The 22,977-nt window shown below is 36.5% G+C and overlaps 1 protein-coding gene and 2 long non-coding RNA genes across 41 annotated transcripts in view; 1 reads left to right on the forward strand and 2 right to left on the reverse strand.

Moving 5' to 3' along the window:
- Window positions 1–22,977, forward strand: part of LOC127873833 (uncharacterized) — a 433,898-nt gene extending 410,921 nt beyond the window's left edge. Inside the window, exons 19-32 of one of the 36 annotated variants that reach the window (XM_052417858.1) lie at window positions 4,140–4,415; window positions 5,044–5,139; window positions 6,284–6,373; window positions 14,336–14,519; window positions 15,273–15,347; window positions 16,476–16,580; window positions 17,127–17,315; window positions 17,595–17,774; window positions 18,588–18,776; window positions 19,044–19,202; window positions 19,731–20,516; window positions 20,856–21,044; window positions 21,781–21,887; window positions 22,670–22,977. In XM_052417858.1, coding sequence (XP_052273818.1) covers window positions 4,140–4,415; window positions 5,044–5,139; window positions 6,284–6,373; window positions 14,336–14,519; window positions 15,273–15,347; window positions 16,476–16,580; window positions 17,127–17,315; window positions 17,595–17,774; window positions 18,588–18,776; window positions 19,044–19,202; window positions 19,731–20,516; window positions 20,856–21,044; window positions 21,781–21,887; window positions 22,670–22,804 — 2,760 coding nt within the window. In that variant the 3' untranslated portion in view covers window positions 22,805–22,977. The other 35 variants (XM_052417860.1, XM_052417859.1, XM_052417857.1 and 32 more) reach the window with 35 other exon arrangements.
- LOC127873840 (uncharacterized) lies at window positions 14,590–16,278 on the reverse strand. 2 transcript variants are annotated; one of them, XR_008046409.1, is made up of 3 exons: window positions 16,242–16,278; window positions 15,798–15,926; window positions 14,590–14,699 (listed from the first exon to the last, which is right to left on the reverse strand). It is a non-coding gene; the product is annotated as an uncharacterized LOC127873840 (long non-coding RNA). The 2 variants fall into 2 exon arrangements; XR_008046408.1 differs by lacking the exon at window positions 16,242–16,278 and adding an exon at window positions 15,975–16,011.
- On the reverse strand, window positions 16,463–19,697 carry LOC127873837 (uncharacterized). 3 transcript variants are annotated; one of them, XR_008046405.1, is made up of 3 exons: window positions 19,512–19,697; window positions 17,127–17,285; window positions 16,463–16,580 (listed from the first exon to the last, which is right to left on the reverse strand). It is a non-coding gene; the product is annotated as an uncharacterized LOC127873837 (long non-coding RNA). The 3 variants fall into 3 exon arrangements; XR_008046403.1 differs by having other exon boundaries at window positions 17,127–17,315; XR_008046404.1 differs by lacking the exon at window positions 17,127–17,285 and adding an exon at window positions 17,685–17,843.

Genomic DNA, 22,977 nt, shown 5'->3' on the forward strand with positions numbered 1-22,977 from the left:
ATAATGCTTTTGCTGATGAAAATTTTTCCCAATTTGAAAGATTTCGCGACTCTAAAAATCCCATTTTTGCTAGGTACTTTTTCCCAAAATAGAAAGAGGCCTGTATGCTTATACTCATTTACTTCCTCATAATATACTTTGATATATGATAACAACATATTGTATTGAATTATGAAAAAACAAATTATATGAACACTAAATTTATTGAAAAATTACAGTTGTTTTCTGTATCTAAAGCTGTTCTTGCAAAAAAAGTCATCCCGTATAACACCCTTAGATGCTGAGATGCTTATATAATTATCTCAAAGCTTCACTTCAAATTGTGAAAAAAATGAAGTTCCATTTTCTTTTGCTGATTGTGCTCATTATTTAATTACTGTCCTCAAATCATTTTTATCCAAAATAAACATTTGTTGCAATGGGAAGCAAATGTCTATTGTAAAAAGCATAAACAAACACAAACAACTCCTTATAACGCATATATTTATATATCGGCCAAAACAACAAACCCTTTTTCTTCACAAAACAAAGTTAACAACCCTTGCTTTACATGACTTCTACTCAGGTGAGCGACCCAGGGCCACCATGGCCCTCTTGTTTAATTATCCTCTTCATAATACTTGTATTTAGCGTGTATAGTTACATAAACATATAAAGAATATAAAAAGGAATGTGACAGAATACGTCCATTTAACATAATCATGCTTAAATAACCAACACTTCATCATAAATATAACATATCCGAAAGTGATTGTCTGAAATACAGGCTTCCGAATAAGGAACTAACTTTATGCCAATTCCTTTTTCAGAGGCCATAATTTCGGATTTTTAAATTCGGATCATTCTAGAATAGCACAGCTATATATTCCTTATTATTGGCTATTTTTAATGTAAGATTGTTTTAATTTATATGTCTGAAACAGTTCTTGAAGTTGTGGCTGACCCTCACTTCTAGAGAAGACTTTCCCATAGCTGAATTCCAGTCATGATTTAGCTATCCCAGTCCGTTCTTATACCTTAAGAATTACAGGGGGATATGATTAAGGATGCAAAGCGATTTCAATGCGTCAACCAGTTTCTTATTCCTTTTTCAATACGAATAAAGAACTATGTTATCATTAAATGAAACTTATTAGAGATGTACTGCACATAATGTTTTTTATACCCAACCTATATTTAAAATGATTTTCATTGATTTATTGGTCTCTTTGGTTCATTTTAATAGTTTGTTTAGTAGGAAAATGCCAGTTCCTTATTCGATTTGAATAAGGAATAAGGAACCAGTTCCTTATTCTTTTTTCAATCCGAAAAAGGAACTATATGTTATCATTAAATGAAACTTAATAGAGATGTGCTGCAATAAATGTTTTTTGATAACCAACCTACATTTACAATAATTTTCATTGAATTATTGGTTCGTTTAAATATTTTGTTTAGTAGGAGAATTCCAGTTCCTAATTCGATTTGAATAAGGAATAAGTTCCTTATTCCTTATTCAAACCGAATAAGGAACAATGTTATTATTAAATTAAACAAAGTAGAAATGTACTGCAATTAGTATTTGTTACACCCAACATACATTTACAATAATTTTCGTTTAGTTATTCGTCTCGTTGGTTCATTTTGACTTCCAATTTCTAGAAAGAAAATTCCAGTTCCTTATTCATTTTAAATAAGGAATAAGGAACCAGTTCCTTATTCCTTATTCACACTTAATAAGGAACTGGATAATCCTCACTTATAAAACTTAGTAGAAATGTATTACCATTAGAAGTTGACATATGCAACCAATATATAAATAATATGTTCATTTATATGTTTTTAATTTTGGATCAATTTCATTAATGTTTAAGTAAGAAAATGCCAGTTCCATATTCGATTTGAATAAGGAAAAGGAACTGTTCCTTTTACCTTATTCAGTCTCGAATAAGGAACTAATTTATAAATAAAAACAAACATGTTTAAATGTTCACAATTGATTTTTTGTATCACATACATGTAAAATAACAGTATATGCTTAAGGTTTTGTTGATGAAAGTTAGTTTTCGAATTAGAAAATATCTGTTTGTTTTAGACAAAAAATCCTATGCAAGCGTGAAGAAGAAACATGAATATGTAACGTAATACATAAAGTAAATGTATTCAAGCTATTTTGTTTTGATTTACTTTAGAAATGTTTGCATTATTGTTCTTTAAAACCCTATAACAAATATGTTATGCGTGAATAAGAAAAAAAGGAACAGTTCCATATTCCTTATTCGAATAAGAAATAAGGAACTAGGAAAAAGGAACCAACTTATCACCCATCAATTTTTAATATGATAATTATTTTAACCATGACTGTGATCTTGTTGCTAAATATTTATTGGTTCATGTGTTTCCACAAATCACACAATAAATCCTTGCAGTTTTTCCTTGGGGTTAAATGTTTTGGTTTAATAAAAAGAATTTTTTCAAATTTTCAAATTCTGAACATTTTGGCATTTTCCATTGCGAGTTTACATGAAAAATTTAAGCCTTTATGAGTTACAACTCCAGCGAATCGTAGGATCAGTAGCTGTGAGCTGGAGTATTGCTACTAAGTGTATACCCTTAAAGTTAACAAATATATCTATGATTGCCAATCATTAAATGATAAAACATCTTACACAGTTTAAAAAAAAATATCCTCTATATAAATTATTATCATAAACTGTTGTAGTACTATGTATTTGATTGAAAGAATGTAACCAGCCATGAAAATTATCTCGAATTTAGACTGTATTTTAACATATTTATCTATTATAATTCATCATGAGGTGTGGCTAATTTTAATAAAGATATGTAAGATCACAAATATTTTATAAGTACTTTTCCACTAATCATATTGAATATAAATTTAGACCTTTGTTCTTTGATGCTTTTTTCAAAATGTTTATTGACTGTATACATCAAAATAATCGATTGCGTTCATAGTGTCTAACGACCATCTTGAAAGTAAAGTGTTTTCTTGAGTTGCGGTTCTGATTGGCTGTTACAATATCAATATTTGCATGCTACAAATACCTTAAAACTGACATTTCATGGGTGGTTAATTTCTTGTAAAAAAGGCCAACTGACGATGTAGCAAGGAAAATACTCATAAATAAACGATTTGTGCTACTTAGAAACGCTATTTGAACAAAAGGAACTATTTTTAAAGAACATATATGATTAATTTCAATATTGACATGTCTTTTGTCGCATTTTTGATCAGCAAACAATGGTGACCGAGTAAAAACTTGTCTATAACGAACTGAATCTTTTGCCATCGTTTTTACAAGGGATTCCCCACGATCTCTATACCGTGACTCAAAATCAACCCAAGACTCAACAAGAAAATACCATATAAACACATGATTCTTTCTGTTGAGTTCATTAAAGTTATTTTTGCTTTTTTTTACTTTTGCTGAGAAATTGTTTCAGCCTCCAAGAAGTCTGTATGCGGCAAATTATTTGAAATAGTTGTCAATCTTCCCAAAGACATGTTTAAACAAGATAACAAAGGCCTTGTCCATATACATATGCATACCAAATATGAAGGTTAAATATGAAGCGACATAGAAGTTATGAGCAATTTTTGAAACCTAAACGCAAAAGTGTGACGGAAAGATGGACGGACAGACAGACACACGGACTGTGCGATCATAAATATGTCCACCGTCGGCGGCATAAAAAATAATATTTATCATGGTATTGTTGAAAACACATTATGAATTTATTATTGACATACCGTAATTATATCGCCGAATATCTTCATTTAACATATTTCTGGTCTAAAGAAAATTGATACAATGTATTTACAACATTCAATTCATTCAATTGTTCAAAAACTTGTTTTATGTTGATAATTATGGTAGCTTTAATTTTATTCTAACAAGTTCTTTCAACAATTAGGTGACTATTTTTCTCCAAGGGTTCTTGGTATTATCACAAAATCTTGTTGCAAGTTTACATGGCCTTTAAACTGAACATTTGCACATTCTATTGGTCAATTATCGCAAGAAATCACGGTCAAGACATATCTAAGACGGTTAAACAGATAATATACGACTGTAAGTCAAATTAACATTTTATAAAGCCAACAAAAGTAGTTGAACAAATTGTTGCATCTGTTTCAGTTATTGAGAAAACAGGAGAGATCTGGCAATAGGTTGGAAAGAAAACAACAGCAATTGTACAGAAAGACGAATAGGAAAATGAAGCAACGTTTCCAAGCAGAGCATAAATTTGGAAAGAAATTGAATAAGAAAACTTTGCAGAAGAGCTTTCGTATCTTCAAACGCATCATGGCAAAGAATAATTCACGTTTTGAAAGTGTTAAAACAAATCTAAAAGGTCATTATTTGTTCAATAGAAGAGAGCTTCAAAACATGAGAAACCTAATACAAAGTAAGGTAGGTTGTCTATAATAATGGTTGTCTCGTTTTCGAAAATAATTGAAAAACTAATAACAAATGGGCTGTCATAATCAATCAAAACAATCTGTTTTCAAAAACTATTTACCATAGCAATTTTGCAAAGGGTCTAGCAAGTTCCTATGTGATCAAACCAGTAACAGTACTGGGGCATCTTTAAAAAACAAAATCATTCTATTATGTGATATATTAAATTTGATCAGCGATCAGTTTCTGATGACCACCCTGTATCAAAGGTCCTGATGAGATGTGTATCTGTGAAAAATAACATGGGCATATCTAAACATTAATCAGTTAAAAATGTTGTAAGTCAAATAATTCATGGTAAAATCATCCTATGCATATATAGTTATTAATAGGCAAACCACTTATTCATATTTCATTGCTTATTATTTTTTTGTGTTTCCCACATAATTTTGATTTTCCTGAGCAGAAAGAAGCTAGTTTTAATCAAACACATTTTATAATTCAAAAACGTGGAGAAATACATGTTTTTTTAATAATCTGGTCAAGGCACCTTTTGCCAGTTACCATTTGGTAAACATTACTTTAAAATATTTGGTTGAAATTTGGACACTGACATTAATCCAGACATGCTATTTTACAGAAATCTGGATTAAATCGAAGGCACGTATTGGTGCTGAAAAATCAGCTTAGAAATGTAAAAGCAGACTTGAAAAGAGTACATGGACAGCTTCGGAGGGTAAGACAATCAAATTTCAGAAGTAGGAAAAAACGTCTGATCTCTGTATGTTTCAACTACAAACTTATAATGCATTTTACCCCTGCTAATGAGATTTGAAGGGGAGGATACTGAATCCGTACTGTCGATAGTTTTTGCTTTGCCCCGCCATGAGATTGGCAGATGTACATGTGACATATTGTTATCCCTATCCATGTTTGTGTGGGCTGGTTGGTGGCGGTGTTGAGGGGGCATTTCATGGTCGGCTCATAAGTTTGTTTGCATAATGAGATTTCAAAATAATTTTTCCAAGTGATTATCATATAAAGCCAACTTCTCGCTTTCAAAAATATGTCGCTCGCATAAAACATTTCTTAAAGGGATATAGTAAAAGTATATTTTTGAGAGTGGCACATGACTTTCTTGTGCATACTTTGGATATCATAATAAATGAGCACAAGTAAACATGCAAGCCATTCAATGTGTTTGAAACAATTATGTTGGTTGCTTCAAGGTTTAGTTCACAGTGAACACTTACATGTATTTTTTATTATCTGGCTATTATTAAAGAACTTTTTTTGTCCAGCCTTCAACAGTGTTTTGCACCACAGAAAGACTTACAGATAAATGTATGTTGTAAGATCAAGCAAGAAGTGCCACACCATTTTCAGAATACTTTATGGGCCAAAAATATACTTCTTGTGTTCGTGGAAAACAATTACTAGCACTTGGTCATATAATATAAACACGTTTGAATTTGATTTCCAAACATTTACAATATAACACAAAACTTTTCCTTTGCAGTATCTTTTTGTTTAGCAAAGTCAGCAAATATTTGTCTGTTGTTATATTTAAAGTGACTGACTGGGTGCAAGTTTCCATCAAGATCTACTTCACTCCAATTATTAATTTTTTAAATATATTATAATTACAAACATTTTTTGCATCATCGAAGTAGTTGCCTGTTCAAAGTTTCTGTAAAAGAGGACATATGAAGGCTATTAAAGAAATGAACATAATTTTTATTTTAATTATAAAAAAAAACTTGATAGTGAATATTAGCAAGTAAAAATTGGAAAATTGTTGTAATGTTAATTTGCCTCTTCATGTAGAATACAAAGGGTTTATACTTTTTACTCACAGAACTACATGGATATTTTTTCAGATGACCAAACTTGGTCAAACGGGGCTGGTTCAAAGGCAGCTTAACCAAGTGAAGGCTAGGTTGCAACAGGTGAAAAGGGAAATGTTAAAGGTTAGAAAATATTGAAGTTGTATTTCTAAAATTTATATTTATTTATAATCTTGTTAAAACATGTATGTTTTTGCCGATTGACAAGTATCTAAAATAATTTGCCATATACAAACTTCTTGAAGGCTGAAAAAAGTGTCAGAAATTTTTCAGAAAAAGTCAAAAGAAGCAAAAATAACTTGACTGCATCTATAAAAAAAAATTCACGTGTATATATGCTATTTTCTTGTTGAGTATTGGGTTCTTTTGAGGCGTGGTATAGAGGTGGTGTGGAATCCCTTGATATAACTTTGACACAAGATGCAGTTCGTTTATTACAAAGTTTTCAAACAGTAACCTTTTTTTTTCTGATAAAAAGCGACATAAACAGGTCAATATTATTTTTAATCATACATTGATATGTTGTTATAAAATATTTCCTCTTTTATAGTTGTTCAAATAGTGTTTCTAAAAAGCATAAACTCGTTAATTTATGAGTATTTTCATGCTTTATTGTCTGCTGACATTTTTTTCACAAGAAATTAACCTCCAGTTTAAAGGCTATTAAAAATGAAAATTTTGAAATTGTATAAGCCAATCCTAACCCACAATGCAAGAAAACAACTTACTTCCAGGATGGCGGATTGACAATATCAACACAATCGATTACTTTGATGTTTACAGATGATAAACTTTTTTTAAAGCAGCATATTTTATACGATGGGTGTTGCAGAAGTTCGTGGATTTTCTTCATTCCCCATTAGTTTGTTGGCAAAAGTCAATGAAATTTACATATTATACAAACTTATTATCACAGACTTTATATAGACCCTTTCAGTTATTCTCATTCACTAGTATACGTGTTGTGTCCCTTAGCCGGATGTGACGTAATAAGATGATACAAAATCCGCCAGAGGGAATATTGAACAGTGTCGCTGATAATATCAATGTTTCTCGCACTATTTATGCGTAAATTGCACAAATATTTTATTTGTTATTGACGCCTATTAAAGCTATCGCTTTTCGCATATTTCATTTTAGTACGTTAGAGCGTGAAAATACATTAAACATTCCGTTCAATAACCCTGTGTGACGCAGTTAAGACAAATCCCATTCTGTTACCACTAAACTTTAAACGTAAATATTTTATTAAAATGCCAAATATTGAAAAAGCGCCGAGCGTTTATATTTTAATGGTATTGATTATTGGCATATGATTTGAGTGCTTTTTACCACTTTGGAACATGACCTTTACCATTGAAAATGGGAATTGAAATGTCAATTCACTCCACCTGCAAAGTTTAGACTCCGCCCACTGGTTGGCAAAACGAGTTGGAATTCATATAAGAGCCTAAAGGGAAGGTTGACAAAATCATTGTTTTTCATGATATTTAGCATGAAAAAGGTAATAAAGATCAAATAAAATTGTTCTAGTTATGTCTGAATAAAACATTTGCATGCAAGGAAATGCATTTTTGAAACGATGATATTGTTGTTATTATTTGTTTTTACTAACAACGAACTCGGGAGTAGAACACAATGCAAGAGCTTGGTATGTGGTTACGACAAAAATCTCCATACTTGAAACTTCTTCGCGACCATTGTTTGGTTAAAATTCTCATAAATTGAACTTATTATGCCCCCCTTCGAAGAAGAGGGGGTATATTGCTTTGCACATGTCGGTCGGTCTGTAGGTTGGTCAGTCCGTCCACCAGGTGGTTTCCGGATGATAACTCAAGAACGCTTGGGCCTAGGATCATGAAACTTCATAGGTTCATACATTGATCATGACTCGCAGATGACCCCTATTGATTTTGAGGTCACTAGGTCAAAGGTCAAGGTAACGGTGACCCGAAATAGTAAAATGGTTTCCGGATGATAACTCAAGAACGCATATGCCTAGGATCATGAAACTTCATAGGTAGATTGATCATGACTCGCAGATGACCCCTATTGATTTTGAGGTCACAAGGTCAAAGGTCAAGGTCACGGTGACCCGAAATAGTAAAATGATTTTTGGATAATAACTCAAGAATGCATACTCCTAGGATTATGAAATTTCATAGGTACATTGATCATGACTCGCAGATGACCCCTATAGATTTTGAGGTCACTAGGTCAAAGGTCAAGGTCACGGTGACCCATAATAGTAAAATGGTTTTCGGATGATAACTCAAGAACGCATATGCCTAGGATCATGAAACTTCATGGGTAGATTGATCATGACTCGCAGATGACCCCTATTGATTTTGAGGTCACTAGGTCAAAGGTCAAGGTCACGGTGACCCGAAATGGTAAATTGGTTTTTTGGATGATAACTCAAGAATGCATATGCCTAGGATTATGAAACTTCATGGGTAGATTGATCATGACTGGCAGATGACCCCTATTGATTTTGAGGTCACTAGGTCAAAGGTCAAGGTCACAGTGACCGGAAATAGATTGATGGTTTCCGGAAGATAACTCAAGAACGCTTACGCCTAGGATCATGAAACTTCATAGGTACATTGATCATGACTCACAGATGACCCATATTGATTTTCAGGTCACTACGTCAAAGGTCAAGGTCACGGTGACCCGAAACAGTAAAATTGTTTCCAGATGATAACTCAAGAACGCTTTTGCCTAGGATCAAAACACTTCATAGGTACATTGATCATGACTCGCAGATGACCCCTATTGATTTTCAGGTCACTAGGTCAAAGGTCAAGGTCACAGTGACAAAAAACGTATTCACACAATGGCTGCCACTACAACGGACAGCCCATATGGGGGGCATGCATGTTTTACAAACAGCCCTTGTTTCAGAATAAATTAAATTTGACGAACGAAAACAAATAATGCTGAAAACAAACAAAAAATAGATCGATTTTATATACGCAACATATTGTACCTAATTTGAACCTTTATTTGTCAAAAAACTTACCTTGTTACACATAAATAAATTCTCTTGATTAATGTAATTGTTTGATTTAGTTGTTCACACCAATGTTGACACTCTTTGTTGCAGCATGTTTATCCCGGTGTTTTAATTGCACCTTTGTTCATCACAACCCGATTATCTCGTTATGATCGGATACTGTCCAGACAATTAAAACAAGGTGTCATAAACCCAGGGACCTATGCTTGGGTCCCTGCATAAACCGCATGTTGCAGCCTACTGTCTGGTAATTAAACACAATTTATGATACCCCCATGTCATCCCCCTTGGAATATTAAGCAGTCATTTGAGCCAAATTTTAAAGCCAAAATACTGAACAGTTGCTTCACTAAAATATTTAACATTAAAACAAAATGAAGAAATTATTGGAAATGGATTTACAGGAACTAGTGTATAAAATATTAGCCAGTTTAATCATAATAATACAATGTTTAATAACCATATATACATTTAACATATTGTGGAATGTAACTGCTTTGCAATTGAGGTATTTAACGGGTACAGACAAATGTTAAGTCCGCTATTACGTGTATAGATTTCAAGCCCGTTAATGCAGTGTACTAAACACCATCACGAAAACAAGCAATCACAATAGGGTAAACAATACTTGCGTTAAATAAATTAAATAGATTTATTGATCATAAAATGCTAGATTTTTATCACTAGTAAAGATATTTCAATATACATGCAAAGACAGTTCAATTTGCATAATATGCAGAGTTTTTTTCCGTATGTATGCTAAAATTTATTATGCTGCCCCAAGATTTATTTTGGGGGGGAGCATATAGTCGCCGCTTCGTCTGTCCGTCTGTGCGTCTGTCTCTCTGTCTGTCCGTCTGTGCACAATTTTTGTCCAGGCTATTTCTCAGCAACTAATGACTGGAATTCAATGAATCTTTATGGGAAGCTTAATTCACTACCAAGAGGAGATGTGCATATTATCAGTGGGTTCTGGTCGGATGATATACAGTTATTTTGTTAATATTGTCATTCAATGTAAACGAAACGAAAATCCACTCAATGGGAAAGAAAATCACCACATCATTAGAAAAATTGTAATGCATTCCGCCTGTAAGGGCTTTGTTTTATAATTGAAATGCACTTTCGATCGCTGATGAAAAATAAAAACTATCCACACCACTGTTCCATTTGTATGCTTAAAATTATTAATATTGTCTTTCAATGGAAACAAAACTAAAATTCATTTAATGGAAATGAAAATGACACAATTTAACAATTGTTATGTATTCCGCTTTTTAGGGCTTTGTTTTACAATTTATTAAATGCACCTCTTACACATTCGATCGCTGATGAACAACAACAATATCCCCACCACTTATAATTGTGATCAAATAAATGTATGTTTCATTATTTTTGAAACATCATTTTTAAAAGTCTTACTTTAAGAAAGAAATACGGCTTGTAGTTGTTTTGTTTTGTGGGATTTTCAGTATTAAGTCTTCCAATCACGTTCTCTGATGAACAATACCACTGCTGCTTTATCAGCAGTATAAACTGAATATCAAAATTTCATAAGAAAACAATACATAATTAACAAGTACAAACCTTTTTGTGCATATGTTCAGTCTATTAACATCATTGACAAAAAACATTTTCAAACAAGATCTCTGTTCTCGTTTACAATCGATACACTCGATAATCCGCGAATGTCGTCACACAAGGGAGATAATTAAAAACAGTCAATAACTGAAAGGGTCTATTTAAGCTAACAATGCATGAATTCCATAAAGCGCGATTGAAACGCGTTGCCATAGAGACCTCAGTTACGACATGCTTCGCCCGCGTATATTTTATTATAAGTATGTGCGTTATGCGCATTTAAATTTGGTGTAAGTGTCGTTGATAAAAAGAATTTAAGGCAAATGAGATCGGGATATTTTTTTCTCTGATGGGATTACTGCCCCATAGATAAAAAACAATGGTTGCTTTCAAAGTTGAATGGGCACTTAGCGAAAATGATAGGGCACTTCTCAAGATTTTTTTCGTGTAAAAATGACAGACAATAGGAAAATCAGCGTCAGTAAAATTGCGAACCCATCAAATTTATTTCCGAATCTGTGACACAACTATGTTGTTTAATATTTAGATAACAGTTGTTAAGGGTACAGGCCTGCACAAAATACCTTTGTGGCATGGACATCTTCATGTAGATTTCCTTTTGATCATAACTTGATTAGCCCACTGTAACTGAACAGAACAAACTATTATGTTAACTAGGAATAAAACATCCATTTTGGGTTACACTCTGTTTTTTTAATGTAGTATAGTATATCCAGTTTTACTTGTTGAATTTATAACTTGTTGAATTTATTGATTTTGACAAATTATTGTTATCAAGATATGCACTTACATATATAAATGCATGTTAGTAGTATTTTTATGTCCCCGAAGGAGGGCATATAGTGATCGCACTGTCTGTCTGTCTGTCCGTCTGGCCATCCGTCTGTCCGTCACACTTTGCGTTTAGGTTTCGAAAAATGCTCATAACTTCTATGTCGCTTAAGATGTGACATGCATATTTAGTATGCATGTGTACAATGTATATTGACAAAGCCTTTCCATACGCACACACATTTTGACCCCTTTGACTTTGACCTTGAACTTAGGGTCTGCGTTTAGTTTTCGAAAAATGCGTTTAGGTTTTGAAAAATGCTCATATTAATTTCAATCAAAGCGTTTATCGGGGGCATATGTTTACCTATGGAGACAGCTCTTGTTTACTACAAAATTGGATGCTCACTTGTGTTTTTTGGGAACCTCCAAAATAAAACAAAAAATGTGTCCATTTGTGCTCAAATACAGTTTAAAATAATGATAAATACAGTCAAAACTGACCTAATGGTCACTTGTGAATAATGGTCAATTGCAGACAATGGTCAGTCTGGATTTCCCCGATAAAATTCACTACTGTGAAACCATTTATTTTCGTCAGCACGAAATTTCGTCCTTTTTAAAAAAAATGACTATTTCATCAGCACTTAAATTTGTCCATTTCTGGTTTTGAAAAAAAAGCGTCCGATTTTTTTGTAATGTTTGTAATACATGTAATACGCGGTTGCGAAAAATTCGTGCTGGGGAAAGAGGGATGACACTTGGTAGTCACTTGCAGGAGGTGGGCCTTGTTTGGCATATGCCAATTAACAAGTCTGTTATTTCAGGTGATAATAACTGTCCCTTATATTTTTAATAGTATTGTCTTTAATCTGGATTCGCCGCGTGTTGGCTGTATAATCTGCAACACCCCTGAAAAACACAATACACACAATGGGTAATAAAGTTGTTAACAATTAGCGCTTATCAACACTATTCTACCTAAAAGAAGTCGATGCATTCGATACAGCCTTATTGCATTCGCGTTTTACAGGAAATGTCAGTTGTCAGTACACTGTATAATGTACACCCCTTTGTGTCAAAACCGGATTTAACTTGAGTGTGAATAGTTGACTGTTTCATGTTCTTTGTATCAATACCATCTGGGTATCTGTACTATAAGTATACAAGTCTACAAACAAGGGGCACGCTTCTGCATATGGGTATTCGGACGTTCAAAAAATTGACCTAGGGTTTAGCGTTCATGCCGTCGAACGCATTTAGCAATATAACTCGTTTTTTTTCACTATTTCTTTACTTGCAAAAAATACTAGCGGCTTATAACTTACCTTGCATTCTTTTTTTACTCGCATTTTGCGAGTGTGCAAGTGTTAATTTCGAGCCCTGTGTATATGCGTGGATTACGCTGGATTTAAATGCCTCATGCCTACGGTAATTCAGTCTTATTTGTTTCAAATATGGGACATGATTGTTCGTTAGGATCTTGAATTCGTCCATTGGTCGAAGGATGAAAAAGACGAAAATTAATGTCTGACAAATAATAATGGTTTCACAGTATATTATATTTGAGAATAACGGTCAATTGTTTATAACGGCCAACGGGCAGTTTAGTTCACTCTGAAAGTCATGTTTGCACCTGAAAACAATGGTCACACGTCAGTTGTTTGGAGTCTTAAAAGTTAAGACCACCAACGAAACAGGTGCACGCAACAACAAGATTGTGTATTAGAAGCAATTATCAGCTGCATTCATAACGACTAAGAATGAGAGCGTGACAAAGTCTATAGATCTTTATCGCTGATAAAGTGTTAAAAACACTAAGCTGGCGAGTGTTGTTATAAGAAGGTGATAACAGGATTAGTGATCGTCTGTTAAGGAAAAATATACCTTGTATTGCGACTTTTATAACAAACTTAATATTTTTAAACATTTTTTTAACAAGATTTTGGTGTCTTTTTCTTTGAATTAAAACTATACAGTTATACTGTACTTTGGTTTATGACAGTAAATCTGCTTTTATATTTGTTTGGAGGTGACGTCAATGACACATGAAAATCTTCACTTAAAAATACATCCCAATGAATGTAATATGAACTCTTGGATTTACTGAATGAACAACATTCATGAGTAAACAACAATTCTATCATTGATAAAGTCATAGATTCGGTGAAAACATAGTAATGAAATGATACAAATTTATAAGACATTATTCTGTGTTATTTAATAGAAATTATTTATGTTATTGTGCTGTGGCCTAGTTATCAGCAATGAGCCTTTGTTTTAAATTGTGTGCTGACAACTAGGTGGGGTAACGACACGGCAATACTATCAACTGACCAACCATCTAAACAATGCTTATCCGAGCATAGCAGTCACTCATCAACAACTATCACTTTGGCCATTTCCCTTGACTGATTGCTGTTCTCAGTTTTTACTTTACAATGACTCTAAATGATAAAGTCATGGGAAAAAAAAATTTTTTGCTAAAAGTATAGACATAATTTTACATACAAACATAACCAACATGGAATTAATCGATCTGTTTGAGAAAATAAACAAAAAGATGCCCATGGACAGTTCAATGTCATATTCCAAATTCACATACGACTGTGTTACAGTGAACTGAACTATAAATAAATCTGCATGTCTATGAGAGTGTTAACATGTCATCAAGTGTTTTAATGGTATTGCAGGCACAAAGAAAGAAGAAAAAGACGGTGGCTAATCTCACAAAAACTATGAAGAAAAATGTAAATTTATCAAAGAAATTTGCAAAACTGCAATATAAGATATTGAAGAAAAAAAACAGGAAGTCCAACAAAAATATCCCTGGAATAAAAATATCAAATATATATAGGCCTGGTATAGCTAAGAGACCTGGAAATAGGCCTGGTATAGCTAATAGACCTGCACATAGGCCTGGTATAGCTAAGAGACCTGGACATGGGCCTGGTATAGCTAAGAGACCTGGACATAGGCCTGGTATAGCTAATAGACCTGGAAATAGGCCTGGAATGCTTAAGAAATCTGGAAGTACTCCTATAAAAGGAAAAAGACCTGTTAGGAAAAGGAGACCTGGAAGTAGACCACGTAGACCACTGAGAAGGCCTGGTATAGCTAAGAGACCTAGAAATAGGCCTGGTATACCTAAGAGACCTGGAAATACGCCTGATTTAGCTAATAGACCTGCACATAGGCCTATAAAAGGAAAAAGACCTGTTAGGAAAAGGAGACCTGCACATAGGCCTGGTATAGCTAAGAGACCTGGACATAGGCCTATAAAAGGAAAAAGACCTGTTAGGAAAAGGAGACCTGGAAGTAGACCACGTAGACCACTGAGAAGGCCTGGTATAGCTAAGAGACCTAGAAATAGGCCTGGTATAGCTAAGAGACCTAGAAATAGGCCTGGTATACCTAAGAGACCTGGAAATAGGCCTGGTATAGCTAAGAGACCTGGACATAGGCCTATAAAAGGAAAAAGACCTGTTAGGAAAAGGAGACCTGCACATAGGCCTGGTATAGCTAAGAGACCTGGACATAGGCCTATAAAAGGAAAAAGACCTGTTAGGAAAAGGAGACCTGGAAGTAGACCACGTAGACCACTGAGAAGGCCTGGTATAGCTAAGAGACCTAGAAATAGGCCTGGTATACCTAAGAGACCTGGAAATAGGCCTGGTATAGCTAATAGACCTGCACATAGGCCTGGTATAGCTAAGAGACCTGGACATAGGCCAGGTATAGCTAAGAGACCTGGACATAGGCCTGGTATAGCTAAGAGACCTGGACATAGGCCTATAAAAGGAAAAAGACCTGTTAGGAAAAGGAGACCTGCACATAGGCCTGGTATAGCTAAGAGACCTGGACATAGGCCTATAAAAGGAAAAAGACCTGTTGGGAAAAGGAGACCTGGAAGTAGACCACGTAGACCACTGAGAAGGCCTGGTATAGCTAAGAGACCTAGAAATAGGCCTGGTATACCTAAGAGACCTGGAAATAGGCCTGGTATAGCTAATAGACCTGCACATAGGCCTGGTATAGCTAAGAGACCTGGACATAGGCCTATAAAAGGAAAAAGACCTGTTAGGAAAAGGAGACCTGCACATAGGCCTGGTATAGCTAAGAGACCTGGACATAGGCCTATAAAAGGAAAAAGACCTGTTAGGAAAAGGAGACCTGGAAGTAGACCACGTAGACCACTGAGAAGGCCTGGTATAGCTAAGAGACCTAGAAATAGGCCTGGTATACCTAAGAGACCTGGAAATAGGCCTGGTATAGCTAATAGACCTGCACATAGGCCTATAAAAGGAAAAAGACCTGTTAGGAAAAGGAGACCTGCACATAGGCCTGGTATAGCTAAGAGACCTGGACATAGGCCTATAAAAGGAAAAAGACCTGTTAGGAAAAGGAGACCTGGAAGTAGACCACGTAGACCACTGAGAAGGCCTGGTATAGCTAAGAGACCTAGAAATAGGCCTGGTATACCTAAGAGACCTGGAAATAGGCCTGGTATAGCTAATAGACCTGCACATAGGCCTGGTATAGCTAAGAGACCTGGACATAGGCCTATAAAAGGAAAAAGACCTGTTAGGAAAAGGAGACCTGCACATAGGCCTGGTATAGCTAAGAGACCTGGACATAGGCCTATAAAAGGAAAAAGACCTGTTAGGAAAAGGAGACCTGGAAGTAGACCACGTAGACCACTGAGAAGGCCTGGTATAGCTAAGAGACCTAGAAATAGGCCTGGTATACCTAAGAGACCTGGAAATAGGCCTGGTATAGCTAATAGACCTGCACATAGGCCTGGTATAGCTAAGAGACCTGGACATAGGCCAGGTATAGCTAAGAGACCTGGACATAGGCCTGGTATAGCTAATAGACCTGGAAATAGGCCTGGAATGCTTAAGAAATCTGGAAGTACTCCTATAAAAGGAAAAAGACCTGTTAGGAAAAGGAGACCTGGAAGTAGACCACGTAGACCACTGAGAAGGCCTGATATAGCTAAGAGACCTAGAGATAGGCCTGGTATACCTAAGAGACCTGGAAATAGGCCTGGTATAGCTAATAGACCTGCACATAGGCCTGGTATAGCTAAGAGACCTGGACATAGGCCTGGTATAGCTAAGAGACCTGGACATAGGCCTGGTATAGCTAATAGACCTGGAAATAGGCCTGGAATGCTTAAGAAATCTGGAAGTACTCCTATAAAAGGAAAAAGACCTGTTAGGAAAAGGAGACCTGGAAGTAGACCACGTAGACCACTGAGAAGGCCTGGTATAGCTAAGAGACCTAGAAATAGGCCTGGTATACCTAAGAGACCTGGAAATAGGCCTGGTATAGCTAATAGACCTGCACATAGGCCTGGTATAGCTAAGAGACCTGGACATAGGCCTATAAAAGGAAAAAGACCTGTTAGGAAAAGGAGACCTGCACATAGGCCTGGTATAGCTAAGAGACCTGGACATAGGCCTATAAAAGGAAAAAGACCTGTTAGGAAAAGGAGACCTGGAAGTAGACCACGTAGACCACTGAGAAGGCCTGGTATAGCTAAGAGACCTAGAAATAGGCCTGGTATACCTAAGAGACCTGGAAATAGGCCTGGTATAGCTAATAGACCTGCACATAGGCCTGGTATAGCTAAGAGACCTGGACATAGGCCAGGTATAGCTAAGAGACCTGGGCATAGGCCTGGTATAGCTAATAGACCTGGAAATAGGCCTGGAATGCTTAAGAAATCTGGAAGTACTCCTATAAAAGGAAAAAGACCTGTTAGGAAAAGGAGACCTGGAAGTAGACCACGTAGACCACTGAGAAGGCCTGATATAGCTAAGAGACCTAGAGATAGGCCTGGTATACCTAAGAGACCTGGAAATAGGCCTGGTATAGCTAATAGACCTGCACATAGGCCTGGTATAGCTAAGAGACCTGGACATAGGCCTGGTATAGCTAAGAGACCTGGACATAGGCCTGGTATAGCTAATAGACCTGGAAATAGGCCTGGAATGCTTAAGAAATCTGGAAGTACTCCTATAAAAGGAACAAGACCTGTTAGGAAAAGGAGACCTGGAAGTAGACCACGTAGACCACTGAGAAGGCCTGGTATAGCTAAGAGACCTAGAAATAGGCCTGGTATACCTAAGAGACCTGGAAATAGGCCTGGTATAGCTAATAGACCTGCACATAGGCCTGGTATAGCTAAGAGACCTGGACATAGGCCTATAAAAGGAAAAAGACCTGTTAGGAAAAGGAGACCTGCACATAGGCCTGGTATAGCTAAGAGACCTGGACATAGGCCTATAAAAGGAAAAAGACCTGTTAGGAAAAGGAGACCTGGAAGTAGACCACGTAGACCACTGAGAAGGCCTGGTATAGCTAAGAGACCTAGAAATAGGCCTGGTATACCTAAGAGACCTGGAAATAGGCCTGGTATAGCTAATAGACCTGCACATAGGCCTGGTATAGCTAAGAGACCTGGACATAGGCCTATAAAAGGAAAAAGACCTGTTAGGAAAAGGAGACCTGCACATAGGCCTGGTATAGCTAAGAGACCTGGACATAGGCCTATAAAAGGAAAAAGACCTGTTAGGAAAAGGAGACCTGGAAGTAGACCACGTAGACCACTGAGAAGGCCTGGTATAGCTAAGAGACCTAGAAATAGGCCTGGTATACCTAAGAGACCTGGAAATAGGCCTGGTATAGCTAATAGACCTGCACATAGGCCTGGTATAGCTAAGAGACCTGGACATAGGCCAGGTATAGCTAAGAGACCTGGACATAGGCCTGGTATAGCTAATAGACCTGGAAATAGGCCTGGAATGCTTAAGAAATCTGGAAGTACTCCTATAAAAGGAAAAAGACCTGTTAGGAAAAGGAGACCTGGAAGTAGACCACGTAGACCACTGAGAAGGCCTGATATAGCTAAGAGACCTAGAGATAGGCCTGGTATACCTAAGAGACCTGGAAATAGGCCTGGTATAGCTAATAGACCTGCACATAGGCCTGGTATAGCTAAGAGACCTGGACATAGGCCTGGTATAGCTAAGAGACCTGGACATAGGCCTGGTATAGCTAATAGACCTGGAAATAGGCCTGGAATGCTTAAGAAATCTGGAAGTACTCCTATAAAAGGAAAAAGACCTGTTAGGAAATGGAGACCTGGAAGTAGACCACGTAGACCACTGAGAAGGCCTGGTATAGCTAAGAGACCTAGAAATAGGCCTGGTATACCTAAGAGACCTGGAAATAGGCCTGGTATAGCTAATAGACCTGCACATAGGCCTGGTATAGCTAAGAGACCTGGACATAGGCCTATAAAAGGAAAAAGACCTGTTAGGAAAAGGAGACCTGCACATAGGCCTGGTATAGCTAAGAGACCTGGACATAGGCCTATAAAAGGAAAAAGACCTGTTAGGAAAAGGAGACCTGGAAGTAGACCACGTAGACCACTGAGAAGGCCTGGTATAGCTAAGAGACCTAGAAATAGGCCTGGTATACCTAAGAGACCTGGAAATAGGCCTGGTATAGCTAATAGACCTGCACATAGGCCTGGTATAGCTAAGAGACCTGGACATAGGCCAGGTATAGCTAAGAGACCTGGACATAGGCCTGGTATAGCTAATAGACCTGGAAATAGGCCTGGAATGCTTAAGAAATCTGGAAGTACTCCTATAAAAGGAAAAAGACCTGTTAGGAAAAGGAGACCTGGAAGTAGACCACGTAGACCACTGAGAAGGCCTGATATAGCTAAGAGACCTAGAGATAGGCCTGGTATACCTAAGAGACCTGGAAATAGGCCTGGTATAGCTAATAGACCTGCACATAGGCCTGGTATAGCTAAGAGACCTGGACATAGGCCTGGTATAGCTAAGAGACCTGGACATAGGCCTGGTATAGCTAATAGACCTGGAAATAGGCCTGGAATGCTTAAGAAATCTGGAAGTACTCCTATAAAAGGAAAAAGACCTGTTAGGAAAAGGAGACCTGGAAGTAGACCACGTAGACCACTGAGAAGGCCTGGTATAGCTAAGAGACCTAGAAATAGGCCTGGTATACCTAAGAGACCTGGAAATAGGCCTGGTATAGCTAATAGACCTGCACATAGGCCTGGTATAGCTAAGAGACCTGGACATAGGCCTGGTATAGCTAATAGACCTGGAAATAGGCCTGGAATGCTTAAGAAATCTGGAAGTACTCCTATAAAAGGAAAAAGACGTGTTAGAAAAAGGAGACCTGGAAGTAGACCACGTAGACCACTGAGAAGGCCTGGTTTAGGAAAGAGACATAGATATAGACATAGTAGAAAGAGAGCCAGAAGAAGGCAGGGTAGAAGAAAGAGACCTGATATAATGCCTACCAGTAGACCTCTTATAATGCCTACAAGAACATCTGTCGTAATGGCTCCAAGTAATCCAGATATAATAGCTTCCAGTAGACCTGATATAATGGCTCCCAGTAGACCTGTTGTAATGGCTCCCAGTAGACCTTTTATAATGGCTCCCAACAGGCCTGATATAATGCCTCCCAGGAGACCCATTAAAATGGCTTCCAGGGGACCCATTAAAATGGCTTTCATTATACCTAGAATGGTTGGAAGTAGTAGAATGGTTAGTAGTAGAAGACCAAACATAATGGCTCCCAGTAGACCTGATATAATTGCTCCCAGTAGACCGGATATAATGCCTCCCAGTAGACCTGATATAGTGTCTCCAAGTAGACCTGATATGATGGCTCTCATTAGATCTGATATGATGCCTAGACAAGTTAGCATGCCTAACAGAAGGAATGGTTTGAGAAAGAGATCTGTGAGCAGTCATGACAGAAGAAGCCAAATGGACGAACCCAGAACATTTTTAAAAAGGGCTTCGAGAGTTTATAAAGGTAAGATAATTTGCAAATGATTTTAAAATAGTAATTATCGGATATCAGTAATGAGCTACCAATTATTGTTTATAAAACACTATGATTTTCTTCACACAAAAATAAAACTACAAACAAATTTTTGTTTTAACTTCTGTTGTTTCTTAGATTTATCTATATAGGTTTATAACACCAAAAGAGTTTTTTTTCACTTATCTAATAAAAAACACATTTGATTCATAATCCTAATAGGTAATGCGACTATTTTTTTATCCATTAACTATTGTCAAAGACTTCTTTTTAAACAATGTGTAGACTCTATATCTTTATTTAAATTGTCCAATACTAAATCATTTTCAGAGACTGGTTCCAAAGTATCCAGTTGTCCACGACTGTTTACTGCTTCCAATGTGGGATCATTTTGCTTCTTGACCTCCACAAACCACATGACCTCTGATGCGGCCAACATGTACTGCCATCAGTACCATGGTTATCTTGTAACCATGGAAACCAAGGACAAGGAAGATGCTGTGCAGGACTTCTTAAAAAGCAAGTGACATTGTTTTAATGTTTATCTATAAAGCTGAATCAGGCCAGTATCGACTTGTTTGCTTTTGTGCTTACTAGTTTGAACATAAGTTTGTGTTTGATATGATGTCTACCTAGAGACCTGAATGTCTTAGGTTCAAAACCTGTTTTGAAAGCATTCTTTGAAACAAAGTGTTGTTTTTATCAAGAAATCATACTCCAAAGCATCTGAATAGCACATAAGGCTTTTGATACACTCTTGCACAAATAAAATGTTTAAACTGACATAAGAGGAAAAATATTATTTGCATAGTGAAAACAACTATGATCATAATGTTTTGACCAATAAACATTTTTTATTTCTTACTTCATTGAACTTATTCTGGCAAATCAAAGTTGTTGCATTACTAAGACATGCTTACAGCATTCATAACAAATTGCATAAATTGTAATGAAGTACAAAACAATTCAAGGTTAATTATGCTGATATGACATGATTTTTGCCATCTTTTTGTAACAAACAGCTTGCTATAATTGACCGGGAACATAATTATTTCTAGTTGACTAGGTTTATTAAACACGTTTGTGACTTACTTTTGTGATTGTTTATTGATTGTTCTTATGTGAGTGTGCTTTACACATTAATATTGTTTGAATCTAGTGCTTCCTAGAAGTTGTGAAATTATGACCATAAATGTTTGCAATGCCCGCACTGCAGTAGTTTTATCTAATGGTAATTGCATGTTGCATTCTACAGGGAATCGGTTCGAGGGTGAGCGTGTATGGATATCCAGTATCATACTCAAGGAAGGCATGCAGGTGTGGGAGTCCAATCAGAAACCCGTGCATCTTGATCAAAACAAGGTATTTCTCACAAATCACTAAGCTTGACAGCTGTACTGACTTTGCAGATACAAGTGGTTTTCTTTACTTCTGGTAAGTAATACCTTTAGGAGATATCACATAACCATTACATAACCTTTTCCTGCTCAGAATCGAAATTAAAATGGCTATGTGCAACCACCATAAAGCCAAGAGCAAGTGGCAATCTGTTCAGGATGCATTTTGCTGCTCATCAGTTTTTTAGGGTCATTAATGAAGCCTTTAAAACTCAAATTTAAAAAGGATATTAAGTTTAAATAAATTTTCTTAGGGACTACAAACACATCAAAGTGTGTATCTGAGTGGTAAAGTGTTAAGAGGGTTAACAAATTTTTTCACATAAAGCAATCTTTACCACCTTTGGAAGGAGGCCATTTACTGAAAGTTATCCACTTCCTTATTTAGTTGTCTTTTGATTATTAATGGTCAGTGCTATTGGTATGCTGCCATACTTGTTAACCATTGGTTACTGCTGATGATTGTAAATTTAGTCACGTTCTGAGAAAAATGGGCATAATGCATGTGCGTAATGTGTCGCCCCAGATTAGCCTTTGCAGTCTGCACAGGCTAATCTGGGACGACACTTTTCGCCTGAACTGGATTTTCCTGTACAAGAGACTTCCTTTTAACGAAAAATACCATACAAGCGGAAAGTGTTGTCCCTGATTAGTCTGTGCGGACTGCACAGGCTAATCTGGGATGACACTTTACGCACATACATTATGCCCAGTTTTCTCAGAACACGACACAACTGTATGTTACAGAATGAGATCCTGCCATATGAGGACAGCTGCTCTCTGTTTGATGTCACCAAAGGGGCGTGGCTCACAGTTCCCTGTGGCAACCTGAAGGACCCAACAGGTGTGATGTATCACAGGGCCATATGTGAACCTCTTTAATTGGGTGTGGAGGAGGTACTCTCTCCCCCCCCCCCCCAACCCGATGATGTAGCAGATTGAATTAATGTGTGATACAATCAATTATCCTTTGATGAAGTGTTTCCGACATGATAATGTCAGAAGGGCATATACATCCCTGTTGTGTGTGTGTGTGTGTGAATGTAAACATGTTT

Source organism: Dreissena polymorpha, chromosome 3, assembly GCF_020536995.1.
Source record: "Dreissena polymorpha isolate Duluth1 chromosome 3, UMN_Dpol_1.0, whole genome shotgun sequence".
Taxonomy (NCBI): Eukaryota; Metazoa; Mollusca; class Bivalvia; order Myida; family Dreissenidae; genus Dreissena; species Dreissena polymorpha.